The sequence below is a fragment of the Antennarius striatus genome, chromosome 23, assembly GCF_040054535.1.
Source record: "Antennarius striatus isolate MH-2024 chromosome 23, ASM4005453v1, whole genome shotgun sequence".
Lineage (NCBI taxonomy): Eukaryota > Metazoa > Chordata > Actinopteri > Lophiiformes > Antennariidae > Antennarius > Antennarius striatus.
Window position 1 is genome coordinate 9,254,063 of NC_090798.1, and position 17,720 is coordinate 9,271,782.

Here is a 17,720-nt window from a genome sequence, read left to right on the forward strand (position 1 = left end):
AACTCCCAACATAATTAAAGGTGACCCCAAGATATATGTAAGCATCAACTACGTCAATAATATTCTGATCAAATGTAAATGCCTCAAGCTTTTTAACTTTACACCTAGACAAAATAATTATTTTTATTTTGGAAGTATTGACTGTGATATTCCAGGAAAAACAATATGAATGAACAACATTCAAGGCTGCCTGTAAATAATTTTCACCTTCTGCAAGCATTGCAGTGTCATCAGCATATAGCAGCACATTGAAACATAAGAAAATTTCAACATTTTTATCACTCAGTAAATTTCTAATACCTGCAAATGCAGCCAGACCATTATAAAAGTGACTTACGTAATAATCAAAATCATTCAGACACACTGCAAATAGTAAGGGAGATAAATTTTCTCCTTGACGTACACCCATTTCAAATGAAAAAGAATTTCATAATTTGCCATTAACTTTTATACATGACTTGGCATTCCCATCAAGATTGTAAACAAGCCTAATAATATTCCTATTAATGCCACAACCAATCAATTCTTGCCATAGTGAGACTATCAATATATCAAAGGCTTTCTTATAGTCAACAAAGCTACAGTATAGTCTTTTCTTTTTAGCGAGGTAGCTATCAATAATGGAACTAAGTACAAAAACACGATCAGGGGTAGAATAACCACTTCTGAATACTGCCTGATTTACACTAATTGTACCAGTACTTTCGAGTGGCGACCCCTGAAGGAAAAAGCCGAAAAGAAGAGGTACCAATACTTTTGAGATAGGCATCAAGCATAACATTAATACAAGTTGTGAGGAGCTTACCTATGCAGGATAGAATTGTGATTCCTCTATGATTATCAGGATTATCTGGGGGGCCTTTGCCTTTATATAATGGTTTTATAATTCCAACACTCCAGGTGAAGAGTTTTAATTTGAAGTCTTTTTTGCGTTTCAGGGGTCAGTTTTAGTCAGGAGGCTTTCAGACGATAAGTGATTGGTGAAATAAAACAAACGATTGGTCTCACCTTATAAACGTCATGAGTAGCGATGATGGCGTCAAACATGGTGTAAAGATCATTGAGGAGGTCCACAACCTGTACAAACACACATTAATGATGAAGATAACACACACAGTTCATCAAGTGATTACACATACACACACACACACACACACACACACACACACACACACACACACACACACACATACAGATACACAAGCGTCAACTGTATTTTTACCTCAATAGGTTCACTGAGAGCTGATATGGTGGTAAACCCAACAATATCACTGAAGTACAGAGTGCACTCGGAGTAATGTTCAGGTCTGACTGGCTTCCCTTTCTTCAGAGCCTGAGCAACAGACCTAAAACACAGACACACACACACACACACACACACACACACACACACACACACACACACACAAACACACACACAGATAAAATTATACACCTCAAACTAACCCTAATTCTAACCCTAACTAACTTTACCCTAGCTATCCCTAACTATCCCTAACCCTAACTGTAATCCTAACCATTATTATCAGGTTATGGCACTAACACTGATAACGATGAGATGCTTTGAGAAAGTAGTCATGAGACACATCAAGGCCCAAATCCCTTCTGACCTGGACCGGTACAAAACGGCCCTCCACACTGCGTCATACGTGTTCATACTTTGGCAGCAGCTGTCCGACCAGCTTCTCGGTCTTGTTTCGTTCGACCTCCAATTCATCTGTTCGCTCCCGGATGAGGTCCTCCAGGTTGCAACTGTACTGCTCCAGCATCCGCAGCATGGAGTCGATGATGTTTGCCCTCTTGCCTCTGTTGATGCCCCGAAACTGTAACACAAGATGAAATGTCAGACTTCCGGGTGAGGCAGTCTGACAGAAACAAACGACAACGAAAGACCGCGAGTTGACGTGCAGATCACCGCCAGCAAACAGGTTAACATAGCGCGAGGTGATGAGGAAGTGGATCTGGACCTTATCCTTCCAGAGTTGGAGTTTTCGCCAGGACAACAAACAACAGTTGGAGGACATTAAGGGAGAAATTGTAAAGACCAAAGTAAGACTAAACAAGGCAGAAGAACGAATAATGAAAGTCGAGGAACGGGCTCGAAGAAATGGAAATGGAAGAAATGCTGAAGCTACATAACTTGCTACACGCGAAGATAACGGATCAGTAGAGCCTGTCTAGACGGGAAAATATACGGATCTATGGGGATGCCGAGGGAGCCGAAGAGCAGTTCCAATCCACAACTTAATTTGTGGAGAAGTTACTCCGCGAAAACCTCGACATACCCGATGTTACGCCACTGCAGCTGGAAAGAGCGCACCGTGCGCTTGGTCCACAACCATTTGAGGACACAGCGCCGAGATCTATCCTGGTGAGATTCCTCAGCTTCAAAACAAAGGAAAATGTTCTTCATTCAGCTTGGCAGAAAAGGGGCTTTACCTGGCAAGGGAGGCGGATAAACCTGGGCAATAATTACGCACCGCGTATCCTTCAGAAAAGAAGGGCATACGCAGAAATACGCAAGATCTTGAAGGAGCGCCAGACCCAGTTCCAAACTCTGTATCCAGCGCGGCTTAAAGTGAAATATAATGACGAAACCCGGATCTACGAGAGCACCGATGAAGCAGCTACTGACATGTCGAGTAGAGGATACCCAGCAGAGATCATCAAACCTCCAGAGACTCTGATGGATAAACTGCAGCAGCTGACAGGGGAGAGGAGCAGTCAGCCAAGGGGGAGACGCGCACCCCACTCCAGACGAGAGTTTAACTTCAAGGAGAAACTACCATCTTTCAGGCGGGCTGCAACTCCAACAACTTAAATTAAGACTGGTCATGTTTTCTGGTAAATGACCCCCCCCCTTTTTTCTCTCTCTCTCTCTGTCAAGCTTTTTTCCCCTTAAATGTCTGTTGGCCCAGACAGGTGTTATTACAAATACAAAAAAGTAAATATTAATGGGGAAATGTTGCTTGTCAAACTGGCCCAAGATGTTAAATTAGACACCATAAGACTACATGGGGCAGTGGGGGACTTTTCAGTGCAGCTATCTTAAATGGGCCCCCTCTTCTGGATTCAGGGAGGGGCTTCCCCTAGAGACTCTAGGGTCACAACAAAGACCTCTGAAGTGGAAGTCATACATAATTTTGATATACTATCTGTTTATTTGTTTTCTATTTATGATTTAGTACTTTTTTTCTATGTCCACTCCCTGTCAGATCCTTCAGGGAGGGGGAGATTTCCAAGGAAGTATACGGAGGTGGATTTTTGTTTACACTTATGCAAGGTAAAACTTTAAAAGTAGCCTCTTCTAATGTCAGTGGTATACATAGCCCAATCAAAAGGGAAAATTTTGTCCAGATTAAAAAAAGAAGAAATTCAAATTGCTTTCCTACAGGAAACACATTTGAGTGATGCAGAGCAAATAAAATGGGTTTTAAATACATTTATCCATCTTCTCATAAATCAGGGCACCGCAGGGGAGTGGCCGTATTGATAAGTTAAGTTGAGTTAAAGTTAAATATGAACATGTGTCAGAAATTAGGGATAAGGAAGGAAGATTTGTTTTGGTTACTGGGAGAGCTAATGGAGTTTTAATAACCCTCCTGAATGTCTACATACCTTCGGGAAATGACTGGTTATTTTATAAGAACATATTTGAAATGATGACTATATAAAGCCAGTGCACTTTAATCTGTGGAGGGGACTTCAACATTCGATTGAATCTCAGACTAGACTCTTCTAATGGAAAGTCTGATTCAAAGGTTATCAGTAAGAAAGTAAATGCTTTGATGAAAGAAGTGGAATTGTCGATGTTTGGAGAGAAATGTACCCTTCTGGCCGAGATTTTACCCACTTCTCCTCACCTCATGCAGTTTACTCCAGAATAGACTACTTTTTCACCTTTGGCAAAGACTCACAAATTAGGACAATGTAATATCAGTCCGATTACCTTATCTGACCATAGTCCCATCTACTTGTCAATAAATTTAGATTATGAACCAAGATCATTACCTTGGCGCCTAAATTCCAGTCTTCTAAATAACCCACAAATTAAGGAAAAAATTAGAAAGGAAATCAAAGCATATCTAGAGCTGAATGACACCATGTCTGCTCAGGGATGGGATCAAAGCAGTACACAGTAACTCAGAAAAGAAAGGCTTGTTAATTTAGAAGGGCAATTGAAGGAATTACAAAGAGACCATGTAGATACTCTGAATAAGGAAATTAGATTAAAAATGAATAAAATAAAAAAGGAAATAGATGAAATCAATAACTTAGAAATACAGAAAATGCTGTTATTTACAAAACAACGTTATTATGAAGCCGGAGGAAAATCTCTCAAACTACTATCCTACAGATTACGTAAACAAGAAGCAGATGATTCATTATACAAAATAATAAATCCTTACTTGGGGAACATTGACACAAATAATTCAGCAAAGTTTCGAAATGTATTATAAATCATTGTACTCCCAGCCAAAAGTGAATAATGACATTCAGATTGATTCATTTTTAACCACTCTTAATCTACCAACCATTACCAACAAACAAAATGACAAACTACTGTCTGAAATAAAAGTAGGAGAATTAAATGCAGCAATAAGAAAATTGAAAACAGGGAAGTTGCCGGGCGCAGATGTATTTACCTCTGAGTGGTACAGGACTATGAAAGAAACACTGACTCCAGTATTATTGAGAACTTTCAATTGGGTGTTGAAGAAGAAAGAAATTCCGGCCTCCTGGAGACATGCCATTATTTCTGTATTGCCAAAGGATGGGAAAAGATAAGTTGGAGTGCAGCAATTATTGACCAATTAGTGTGTTGAATATAGATTACAAATTACTTACAACTATCCTGTCCAAAGGAATTGAGAACATATTACCATAACTAATTCATTTTGACCAAACTGGCTTTGTAAGACAAAGGCAAACACAGGATAACATTAGGAGAACTTTGCATGTAATAGATCAGATTTCCAAAAAAGGAATAGAAGCAGTGATCATTAGTCTGGATGCCGAAACGGCTTTTGATTCGGTCAGGTGGTCCTTTTTGTATAAAGTCTTAGAAAAATTTGGTTTTCATGAATCTATTATTGAAGTATTTGAAGCACTATACAATAAACCCTCTGCAAAACTAAAAATTAATGGTCACCTTTCTAATCCATTTATCCTTGAAAGAGGAAAGAGACAAGGTTGTTGCGTCTCACCTCTCATCTTGTCTTTATTTATCGAACCCTTGGCCCAATGGATCAGACAAAATACAGATATTGGAGGAATAAATATGCCATCAGGAGAAAATAAATTGGCCTTATTTGTGGACGATTTGCTGATATATTTATCACAACCTACGCAGTCACTTCCAAAACTGATGGAACTGCTAGAACAATATGGGCTGTACTCAGGATATAAACTTAATATACAAAAAACACAGATGAATTGGGATGCGGAATCAATTAGATACCTAGGGGTAAACCTAACAAAGGATATCACAAAATTGTTTGACTTGAATTATAACCCCTTAAATTCCCAGTTGAAATTGGATATTTTGCGTTGGAATGTTATCCCTTTCTTGAGTTTAAGTTAGAGGGTGGAATCCATCAAAATGAATATACTGCCGAGATTGCTTTATCTTTTCCAAAACCTTCCAGTATTAATATGTGGTGGAAAGTTTTTAATACGATAAAATAATACAATAATATAATAATATAATAAAATAATATAATTTCTTGACCCAAAAATCTAGAGTGTGTGTGTCAAATCTTTCAGCACTTGGGAGAAATGGCCCCAGGAAATCTCGAGGTCATGAAAGATTCTGCAAGAATCTAATCTGTTTTCTAGAAGTGTTTTGCGTAAATGTCAGTATCTGTTAATAATTTTGTCTGCACTAAATGTCTGTGTGACTGATTAGGTTATGTCATCAGCCATGTGAAACTGTCGACTAGATGTCTCTGCTAACTTCTTGAGGTCATGATGTACCTACTGAAAATGGGGGAAAGGTTAGTGGAGAGCAGAGGGAATGAAGTTAAACAACTGATTCACACCTCCCATAGTTATGCCTTTAGAGTATAAAAAGAGATGTGATCCATTATTTTAGTTTGTACTTGAAGTTTTCATCTACCCAGAGTACTCTGCAACAACACACCGGAGGACTTTTTCATCGTCCCCAGAGCTCTCATCATGCTTAGATAAGTATTTGTTGAACTTGTCTGTTTGTTGAACCTGTCTGTCTGTCTGTCAATATCATCGATGACGTTATTGGACTCATACTCAACCTATTGATGATATTATTGTACTGCTACTCAACCTAAACATGATTTGAATTAACAAATAAATATCTTGTATTTTACACTGTCTCCTGTCCTTAAGAGAAACGAAACCCCCACCACAAATACCAACTAAACAATTCAAGGATTGGGATGTGATGATATCCAGGTATTTATGGCAAGGGAAATAACCCTGGATCAAATTAAAGACTTTACAACTAAGCAAAGAGAGTGGAGGTATGGGTCTCCCCTCCTTAAAAGATTATTTTTAGCAGCTCAATTGAAGCCACTGGTTTGCTTATGTACCCCAGCTTATTCAGCACGTTGGATAGACATTGAAAAAGATCTATTAGAAGGGATACCTATTGAAGCACTTATTGCGGATAATGAACTTATAAAGAAAAAGCTGAACATAAGCAACCCCTGGCTATATATATTATTAAGATCCTGGCAGGAAACTGTGAAAACTTGCGATTTAAATGACTCCATTAAACTGTTGCGATGGTGTGCTTATGACACCGCATTCATTCCAAACAGATGTAATGGCAGATTTAAAAACTGGGCTGCTAAAGGTCTAACTTATCTTTCATTTACTAAGGAGGGGACATTCCATAGCTTCGAATACCTAAAGAAAAGATATGACCTTGAACAAAAAGACATATAGATACCTTCAAGTTAGAAACTACTTTAACCAAAACCTGAGACCAAAATTACATAAAACAGAAATGAGAATCTTGAAAATTCTTTTGTCAGCATCAGAATCTCCATGTATTAACATTATCTCTAAACTATACAAAGTAATACTTCATGCTAAATCCAAAAATACCTGGTATATAAAAGAAAAGTGGGAAAAAAGAAGGCAATTTGATTGTAACAGAGGATGCTTGGAACAGAATATGTCTCATGCAATGGACTTCAACTTGCTCAACAACATGGCGTGAATTCTGTTGGAAGAATATTTCCAGGTTCTTTATTACACCCTTACAAAAGAGACATGTGGGAAGGGGTTCCAGTTGCTGGAGACAATGTGGGAGAGATGATGCTGATCACTATCACGTTTCCTGGAACTGTCAGTCATCGCTCCTTACTGGCAGAAAATCCACAAACATATTAACGATATATTTGGAGCCAGCATCCTTTTTACCTTTGTTGCAGTTTATATGGGAGAAATTAATCTCAATGGATGGAACCTCTCCAAGGAACCATCACCTTACCGTGGTGGAGAGGTTTGTGTGCCCTAAGGATCCTGGGAGCTATGTTGTCGGGAGTCTTGTACTCCTGGTAGGGTCACCCAAGGCAAACAGGTCTCAGGTGAAGGGCCAGACAAAGAATGGTTCAAATATCCCATGAAAAACGGAAAAGGGAAAACTGTGACCCTGCACGGAGGAAGCCCGGGGCCCACGTCTGGAGCCAGGCCTGGACGGAGGGCCCGTCAGCGAGCGCCTGGTGGCCGGGTCTGCCACAGGCCCGGCCGGGCTTAGCCCGAAAAGGCAACGTGGATTCTTCCCACCCCTGTGGACCCACCACTCGCAGGGCAGACCGATGGGGTCGGGTGCGCTGCCATATGGGTGGCAGTGACGACAGGGGGTCACGACGGACCAGACCCGGGCGGCAGAAGTTGGCTTTGGGAATGTGGAATGTTACCTCACTGGCGGGGAAGGAGCCGGAACTTGTGTTGGAGGTGGAGCGCTACCAGTTGGATCTGGTGGGGCTTACCTCCACGCATAGCCTCGGTTCTGGATCCAAACTCCTGGATAGGGGTTGGACCTTGTTTTACTCCCGAGTTGCGTCAGGCGTGAGGCGCAGGGCGGGTGTGGGGATACTCACAAGCCCCCGGCTGAGCGCCGCTGTGTTGGAGTTTACCCCGGTGGATGAGAGGGTCACTTCCCTACGCCTTAAGGCTGTGGGGGGGGAAACTCTGACTGTTGTTTGTGCATATGCACCAAATATCAGTTCAGAGTATTCGGCCTTCTTGGGGTCCCTAAATGGGGTCCTTGAAGGGATCCCTGCAGGGGACTCCATTGTTCTCCTGGGGGACTTCAACGCACACATCGGCAATGATGGAGACACTTGGAGGGGCGTGATTGGGAGGAATGGCCTCCCTGATCTGAATCCGAGCGGTGTTATGTTGTTGGACTTCTGTGCTAGTCACGGATTGTTCATAACTAACACCATGTTCGAACACAAGGATGCTCATTAGTGTACCTGGTACCAGAGCACCCTGGGTTGGAGGTCAATGATTGATCTTGTGATCGTATCATCTGATCTTCGACCGTGTGTTTTGGACACTCGGGTGAAGAGAGGGGCAGAGCTGTCAACTGATCACCACCTGGTGGTGAGTTGGGTCCGTTGGCGGAGGAAACCTTTGGATAGACCTGGTAAGCCCAAACGAGTAGTGCGGGTGAACTGGGAACATCTGGAGGAGGACTCTGTCCGTGAGGCCTTCAATTCACACCTCCGAAGGAGCTTCTCGTGCATCCCTGTGGAGGCTGGGGGCATTGAACCTGAATGGTCGATGTTCAAAGCTTCCATTGCTGAAGCTGCAGCTGAGAGCTGTGGTCTCAAGGTCTTGGGTGCCTCAAGGGGCGGTAACCCTCGAACACCGTGGTGGACCCCGGTGGTCAGGGAAGCCGTCCGACTAATGAAGGAGGCCTTCAGGGGCATGTTGTCCCTGGGGACTCCTGAAGCAGTTGGCAGGGTACCGACAGGCCAAAAGGACTGCAGCCTCGGCTGTGATGGAGGCAAAACAGAGGGTGTGGGAGGAGTTCGGAGAGGCCATGGAGAAGGACTATCGGACGGCACCAAAGTTGTTCTGGAGGACTGTCCGACACCTCAGGAGGGGGAAACGGGGAACCATCCAAGCTGTATACAGCAAAGATGGGACACTGTTGACCTCGACTGAGGAGGTTGTCGGTCGGTGGAAGGAACACTTTGAGGAACTCCTGAATCCAACTACCCCAACTGACCCGTCCTCTGTTGCAGAGGCAGAGCTGGAGGATGATGGGGGATCAGAGTCAATCTCTCGGGGCGAAGTCACCGAGGTAGTTAAACAACTGCACGGTGGCAAAGCCCCGGGTATTGATGAGATTCGCCCGGAAATGCTGAAGGCTCTGGGTGTTGAGGGGCTGTCGTGGATGACACGCCTCTTTAACATTTTTTGGAAATCTGGGACAGTGCCGAAAGAGTGGCAGACTGGGGTGGTGGTTCCTCTTTTTAAAGAGGGGGACCAGAGGGTGTGTGCCAATTACAGGGGCATCACACTCCCCAGCCTCCCTGGGAAAGTTTACTCCAAGGTGCTGGAAAGGAGGGTCCGGCCGATTGTCGAGCCTCAGATTGAGGAGGAACAATGTGGGTTCCGTCCTGGTCGTGGAACAACGGACCAGCTTTTTACTCTCACAGGGATCCTAGAGGGGGCTTGGGAGTATGCCCATCCAGTCTAAATGTGTCTTGTGGACTTGGAGAAGGCATATGATCGTGTCCCCAGGGATATACTGTGGGAAATACTGCGGGAGTATGGAGTGAGGGGGCCTCTTCTCAGGGCCATCCAATCCCTGTACGCCCAAAGTGAGAGCTGCGTTCGGGTTCTCGGCAGTAAGTCGGACTTGTTCCGAGTAGCTGTTGGCCTTCGCCAGGGCTGCGCTTTATCACCAATTCTGTTTGTGATTTTCATGGACAGGATATCGAGGCGTAGTCGTGGTGAGGAGGCTTTACAGTTTGGTGGCCTGAGGATTGCATCACTGCTTTTTGCAGACGATGTGGTCCTGTTTGCGTCATCAGCCTGTGACCTGCAGCGCTCACTGGTCCGGTTTGCAGCCGAATGTGAAGCGGCGGGGATGAGGATTAGCACCTCCAAATCTGAGGCCATGGTCCTCAGCAGGAAACCGGTGGAATGCCTTCTCCAAGTGGGGAATGAGGTCCTTCCACAAGTGAAGGAGTTTAAGTATCTTGGGGTCCTGTTCACGAGTGAGGGAACAATGGAGCGTGAGATTGGACGGAGAATTGGGGCAGCAGGAGCGGTATTGCAGTCGCTTTACCGCACTGTTGTCACAAAGAGGGAGCTAAGCCGAGAGGCAAAGCTCTCCATCTACCGTTCAATCTTCGTTCCTACCCTCACCTATGGTCATGAGCGATGGGTCATGACCGAAAGAACGAGATCGCGGATACAAGCGGCTGAAATGGGCTTTCTCAGGCGGATAGCTGGTGTCTCCCTTAGAGATAAGGTGAGAAACACTGCTGTTCGCGAGGGGCTCAGAGTAGAGCCGCTGCTCCTTCGCGTGGAAAGGAGTCAGTTGAGGTGGTTTGGGCATCTGGTGCGGATGCCTCTGGGACGCCTCCCTAGGGAGGTGTTTCTGGCACGTCCAGCTGGGAGGAGACCTCGGGGCACACCCAGGACCAGGTGGAGGGATTATATCTCAACACTGGCCTGGGAACGCCTTGGGATCCCCCAGTCAGAGCTGGTGGATGTGGCCCGGGAAAGGGAAGTTTGGGGCTCCCTGTTGAAGCTGCTGCCCCCGCGACCCGATTCCGGATAAGCGGTGGAAGATGGATGGATGGATGGATGGATGGATGGAAAAATAACGAAAAGTTGTTTCAACATTCTTCTAGCCGGAAGCAAAAAAGTTATCACAAGAAACTGGCTGAAACCCCTTGTACCCACTATAGATGAATGGATTGTTATTATTTATGAAATTTATGTAATAGAGCGGCTGTCATACTCCCTCAAAGTCCAAAAGGACAGATTTTATAAAATTTGGAGAAAATGGACTCAGTATATCAAACCTATAAGACTGGACTTAAATTATTCAAAAAAGGTCAGGAAAATTTGACCTAGGTGTTGTTGAAATTGTTTGTGTTTTGGTTTTTTTGGTTTTCTATTTTTGTTTTTTCTTTATCTCCTTTTTCTTTTTTGGCTTTTGCTTTATATGTGTACATATATATATATATATATATATATATATATGTATGACAGCTTCATAAGTTGTTTTTTTTGTAAATACTTCACACTAAAACACACAAAGTGTTAAAAAACTTAAAAGAGCAATGCAAAAACCAAATCAGGAGACCTGTTATTATTTTTAAGATAATGTCATTGTATATGTTGTATATGTGATCGGGGCTGAAAGTAACAGAATATGACATTGTCATTTGAAAGTGCTCTTTCAAAATAAAAAATGGGGGAAAAAAGAAATGACAGATACTCTCCTTGCAGCAGCAGCCCAGCGGTCCCCTGGTGACCTCACCCCTACAGGCGTGACCCAGACAGCTCGTCTCACCTGTCTGAAGACGTCGTCAAAGCTCGGCCTTTTGGTTGGATCTTCACTCCAACATTCATTCATCAGACTGAGACACTCAGCAGGAGCTTCATCCACCGACACCAGGGGTCTGCACAGGGGAGGGGGATGCTTCAGGCGCTCCACGATCTCTGAGAGACAGACAGGTGTCAGACAGACAGGTGTCATATAGAGAGGTGTCAGACAGGCAGGCGGTCAGATTGGTAATCAGACAATCGGGGGTCAAACAAACAGGCATCAGACAGACGGGGTCAGAAAGGCTAAACAGACAGGAAGTCAGATGTTCAGACTGGCAGGTATTCAGACAGACAGGTGGTCTGACAGACAGGTGGTCAGACGGGTGATCAGACAGACCAGGTGGACAGGTGGTCAGACAGGTACCTTGTGCAGGCATGTCCATCATTGCGTATGGCAGAGTCCGTGAGATGACCTCCTGGATGATGATGGAGAAGCTGAAGACGTCTCCAGAGAACGTTCCGCCTCGAACTGGGTTCCTCAGGAGCTCGGGAGCCACCCACAATAACTCTGAGAGACGGACAGGTGGGCAGAGAGATAGGCTGCCACCAGAGTCTCATGCTGCTTGTTGATGATGACTTGTCTGTTCAGGTTTTCAGTTACAGTCTATCTAAAGCTGTTTAAATAAATCCACTGGACTTTCATGTTCTGCTTTTTTTTAGTTCCTGTCATTCAGCTGCTAGATGTCCATCTACACTGTATTTGAAATGTCTTGCCCCAAACTGATCTGTGGTCCTCAATATCTTTGAATATTGATAAAATCACTTCCGGCCCAAAACTATTCGTTTAAATGGACATGTCTCTGAGTTCCCTCTGTCAACACACCCACACACACGCGCGTTCACACGCATTTTGTTTATATACGCCGTGCTAGTGTCTGATCTACCATAGTCTGGAACTTTTATAACTTAACTTCATTACTACGTATTTTACTTATTTTTCTTATGTTTTATGATATAACTTTTTTCTGCGGTATTCATGGAGGTGCTTTCTCAGTCAGCTGAACGTGACTGGTGGGTCATCATGTAAACACTAGATCAGCTGATGGAACTGAGAACGGCCAGTCAACATCATGGAGGATTTATGGAAAACAAACAAAAAGTCGGACAAATCAGAGGAGACAACAGAAGATTAGACAGGAGGTAATTAAAGCTGTGGTTCCCGACAATCTTCAATGACAATGAGAGATCGCTGGCTAACACTGGGGAGCTAAGCTAACGCAGTCTAATGACCCATGGGATGTTAACGGAGATGGTAAGACCATCATCTTGGAATATGCCCGTGCCTTTGGAGAAGAAATAATCAATAGATGGAATAACCTGGTCATTCAGTATATTAAGGTAATCAGCTGATCTCATTCTTTGAACACACTGTTGCTAAACCTAGACCTGACTTGAACGGGCATATTCCAAGATGACAATGTCAGGATTCATTGGGCTAAAATTGTGAGGGAGAGGTTCAGGGAGCATGACACATCATTTTCATACAGTTGTGTTCAAAATAATAGCAGTCTGCTTAAAAAATTGAGTAAAGCCCAAAATCCTTATAATGGTTTTTATTTTCATGCATTGGGAACACTGCACATTATATTCTAAATCAAAACATGAAGAAAAAAGCAGAAATTATTTATTTTACAGAAAGGAAGAAAAATGAACATTGGGCTGTTCAAAAAAATAGCAGTGTCTGCATTTTACTTTACAAACTCAAATATTTACTGTATAAACTGAAAAATATCCAGGATTCAGCATTCCTATGAATCACTAAACTAATATTTAGTTGTTTAGCCACTGTTTCTGAGAACCGCTTCACATCTGTGTTGCATGGAGTCGACCAACTTCTGGCATCTGAACAGGTATTCTAGCTCAGGATGATTTGGCAACGTTCCATAATTCCTCTGCATTTCTTGGTTTTGCCTCAACAACAGCATTTTTAATGTTACCCCACAAGTTTTCTATCAGTTTAAGGTCCGGGGATTGGGCTGGCCACTCCATGACTTTAATTTTGTTGGTCAGGAACTAAGAAGCTGCTCGCTTTCTGGTGTGTTTGGGGTTGTTGTCTTGTTGAAACACCCATTTCAAGCGCATTTCCTCTTCAGCAGAAGGCAACATGACCTCTTCAAGTATTTTGATGTATCCAAACTGATCCATGATCCCTGGTATGCGATAAATAGGCCTGACACCATAGTAAGAGAAACATCCCAATATCATGATGCTTGCACCACCATGCGTCACTGTCTTCAGAGTGTACTGTGGCTTGAATTCAGTGTTTGGGAGTCGTCTGACAAACTGTCTGCAGCCCTTAGACCCAAAGAGAACAATCTTACTCTCATCCATCCACAAAATGTTTCTCCATTTCTCTTTTGGCCAGCCAATGTTTTCTTTGGCAAATTGTATCCTCTTAAGCACATGTCTTTTTTTTAACAGTGGGACTTTGCGGGGGCTTCTTGCTGATAGATTAGCTTCACACAGGCGTCTTCCAATTGTCACAGTACTCACAGGTAACTTCAGACTGTCTTTGATCATCCTGGAGCTGATCATTGGCTGAGTTTTCACCATTCTGGCTATTCTTCAATCCATTCGAATGGTAGTCTTCCGTTTTCTTCCACGTCTCTTTGGTGTTGCTTTCCATTTTAAAGCATTGGAGCTCATTTTAGCCCAGCAGCCCATTATTTTCTCCACTTCTTTATACATTTTCTCCTCATTAATCAACATTTTAATTAAAGTACGTTTTTCCTCTGAACAACGTCTGGAACGACCCATTTTTCTCAAGTTTTCAGAGAGAAATGCATGAGCAACATGTGCTGGCTTCATCCTTGAATAAGGGCCACCTAATTGACACCTGTTTTTACACAGATTGAATGACTTCACTAATTGAACTCCACACTGCTATTTTTTTGAACACGCCCCTTCAATTCATTATTCAATTACAGACTCAGGAGCATACATATCATTAATGTTGCCTCTGTTGGTTTTCTATGACCCTACTACAGCAACTGGTAAATTATTTGCCATGCAGTAACATAATTTCTACCAAAAACAGGTTATTCATGTTGGACTGCTATTATTTTGAACACAACTGTACATGGATTAGCCACCACGGAGTCCAGACCTTAAACTCGTTGAAATTCTTTGAAAGAAGAATCTCAATGAGTGCTGGAGATGGCTTTACATAGTGGTCAGACCCCATCATAAATGCAAGATCTTGATGAAAAATATGAACAAAATATCGCATCACTGGAAGGAAATAACTCTTGTGATATTGCATTAACTTATCAAAACAATATCACAGTCAATGCATGCTGTAATTAAAGCTAAATGCAGTCCAACAAAATATGAGAGGGTGTGACTTTTTTGACGGTGACATTTTTTTTGTATACAGTGTACTGTATATTGAACTATTGGCTGTTGGACGCAGTCCATACTTCACCTCCGTCCAGTAACCCTAAGTCAAGGTGAGGAGGATGACGAATGGAAGCTGGGACACTAAAAACTGTACATACCTCTTATTCCTTTTTTTTTTCAATTACAGTGCACCCTCGCGCATTCGCGCATCAACGATTGCGATTCCACTTCATCACGGATTTTTAATAGGCACTTACGTGATACCGTACGCACATTCTGTTGACTGACGGCACCCGGAAGTGCACTCTGTTCCGACAGTCTCGGACTTGCGTGAGACGCAAAAGTGCTTGAAACGGTTGATAAGAGTGTGGGAAAAGGTAATACAGATAGAAGGTGGTTTGATATCAGTATGAAGAGGATTCATACACGTTTGAATTACCATAAATAATAAGATAAATAGATTGTGATCTCGATCGCAGAATTCTCAATCCAAGTGTTTCCTGGAACGCATTAAACGCATAGAACAAGGGCGCACTGTATCTTCATTCTTAAATTCTACTTATTGTGTGTATGTGGGAACTTATCCACCCTTTGTCTCTCACAAGGCTGGGAATGAGTGATAATTTGACCTCTTGATTTCTGCCTGGATTATTTCACATGCTGAGTTTAGGTCAGTTGAACGTAACCCTCGACTGGTGAAAGTGAATATCTATTGGGCTGTAAAAGGCTGAGGGTGTTTTTTAATGAGTAGTATCATGGTTATGGATACAAAAAGTCCTTAGATCACTTATAAGAGCTGAAGCTGCTTTCATTCACCAAAAACCAGACAACAGTTCTGATTTAGTTCATAGTTCATTCATTTGCTATGAAACTGTTTATGTGTTCACTATGACACTGAGGATACGCCTTACGCAGACGCAGACACACACACACACACACACCTGACTGAAGCGGAGCTAATTAGCTAATGCTAGCTGATTTCAACTGACTGTGAGGAACTTTCAGTGTGTACCTCTGAGCCAGGTCATTGCCACACACTGCTACCGTAGCCTGAACACAAACCTCACCTCGAGATTACCAAGCCCTTATCCAGTACAGGGAATGTGTCAGTCAATCAAATATGGCTCAGGATATGTCAATCAATCTGTCAATCACTCTCGTTGTTATGAAGACTTTTTAACTTTGAATTTCAAGAGATTCCTAGTATTTTGTGATGCAATAAGCATTTGTTTTCCAGATCCTACGAGTTGTTAGGGTTAGGGAGAAACAATGTGTATATGTAGAGAACTGAAAAAATGTGTTTTTCATAATAGTTTCTTGAAGATATTTCTCCTCTCATCCGAGAAGCTTCTTCTGTATGATCAGTTCTGATGGTGGCTGGTCTTGTCCCAGCTTATCAACCTTATGGGGTGTGGTCAGTGCTATTCACATTCCATGACCGTAGTTGAAACCCATCTGGCTCCATATGGTTGATGGGGGGGCCGTGGTGTTGTCAAAGGACGTTGTTGAAATGCGAGTTTCAACGATCCTTTTTTTGCTAATGGATGTCATTAGCATGAGACAAATCACCTAGGTTAAACTGCTGAGTCATTCTTTTACTCATTGGAGTATGAATAGCACCAACCACATCCCACAGGGTTAATAAACTGGGACAAGACCAGCCACCACCAGAAGTGAAGAAGCCTCTTAGATGAGAGGAGAAACGTCTTCAAGAAACTTTCTTTAATTCCAGTGGATTGATTTAAATGCTTTGTATATTGATGAAGACTTGAAGGTTTTGGGTTTTTACCCTGAGGGTCCTCTGAAAGGCTGAGACTCTGGGAGTGAAGGATCATGGGAAGTCCATAATCAGTGACTTTCAGAACAAACCGTCCATCAACTAAACAGTTTGTGGACTTGAGACGTCCGTGACTCAAACCGCGTAGATGAAGATACTTCATCCCCTGAAAAAACACACACACACACACACACACACACACACACACACACACACACACACACACACACACACACACACACACACACACACACACACACACACACAGGTCACTTATGTTAGCTATCAATCAATGATATACAGTAATCAATCATTTCAAAAGTAGCTAATCAGATTTCATTTTGTAATTCTGAACTAATTGTTTCATCTGTCGTGACTTCAATTTCCAGTATGTTTCACCCACAGAGGTACTGAACTGGTGGAGCACCCAGTTCCTCCAGCAGAGCACCCATTTCTTCCAGTAGAGTAGCCAGTAATGCCAATAGAGCAGCAAGTTTCTCCAGTAGAGCAGCCATCACCTCCAGTAGAGCAGCCACTACATCCTGTCGAGCAGCCAGCACCCCCAGTAGAACACCCAGTTCCTCCAATAGAGAAGCCAGTACCTCCAGTAGAGCAGTAGAGCACCCAGTACCTCCAGTAGAGTACCCAGTTCCTCCAGCAGAACACCCAGTTCTTCCAGTAGAGCAGAAAAGTGGGAAAGTTCAAGGAGTATGAAGACTTCTGCAAGCCATTGGACCTCCTCTGCTCCTCAACCTCCTTCTCCCTCTACTCTTCTCCCTTCTTCTACCTCGCCCTCCTTCTCCCGCCTTCTCCCTCTACTCCTCTCCCTCCTTCTCCCTCTACTCCTCTACCTCTTTCCTCGAGTAGTGGCCATGATGTGTCCATCCGCAACCTGCTATCCAGTGGAGATATGACCATCTTTTCTTGGGTAACAGGAGCTAGCTGACCAACCGACCAGCTGACCGACTGGCCGACCAACTGACTAACTAATTGATTGACTGACTGACTTCTCTGACACAGACTTAGTCTTGTT

The 17,720-nt window shown here is 43.1% G+C and overlaps 1 protein-coding gene across 7 annotated transcripts in view; it reads right to left on the reverse strand.

Moving 5' to 3' along the window:
* The window catches only part of LOC137590808 (retinal guanylyl cyclase 1-like), a 101,375-nt gene that overhangs the window by 38,681 nt on the left and 44,974 nt on the right, over nucleotides 1-17,720 (reverse strand). For all 7 annotated transcript variants that reach the window (XM_068308595.1, XM_068308599.1, XM_068308598.1 and 4 more), the window contains 6 exons: nucleotides 16,700-16,853; nucleotides 11,936-12,079; nucleotides 11,537-11,685; nucleotides 1,660-1,823; nucleotides 1,223-1,346; nucleotides 1,009-1,077 (listed from right to left, as the gene is read on the reverse strand). In XM_068308595.1, coding sequence (XP_068164696.1) covers nucleotides 1,009-1,077; nucleotides 1,223-1,346; nucleotides 1,660-1,823; nucleotides 11,537-11,685; nucleotides 11,936-12,079; nucleotides 16,700-16,853 — 804 coding nt within the window. The remainder of the gene's footprint in view (nucleotides 1-1,008; nucleotides 1,078-1,222; nucleotides 1,347-1,659; nucleotides 1,824-11,536; nucleotides 11,686-11,935; nucleotides 12,080-16,699; nucleotides 16,854-17,720) is intronic.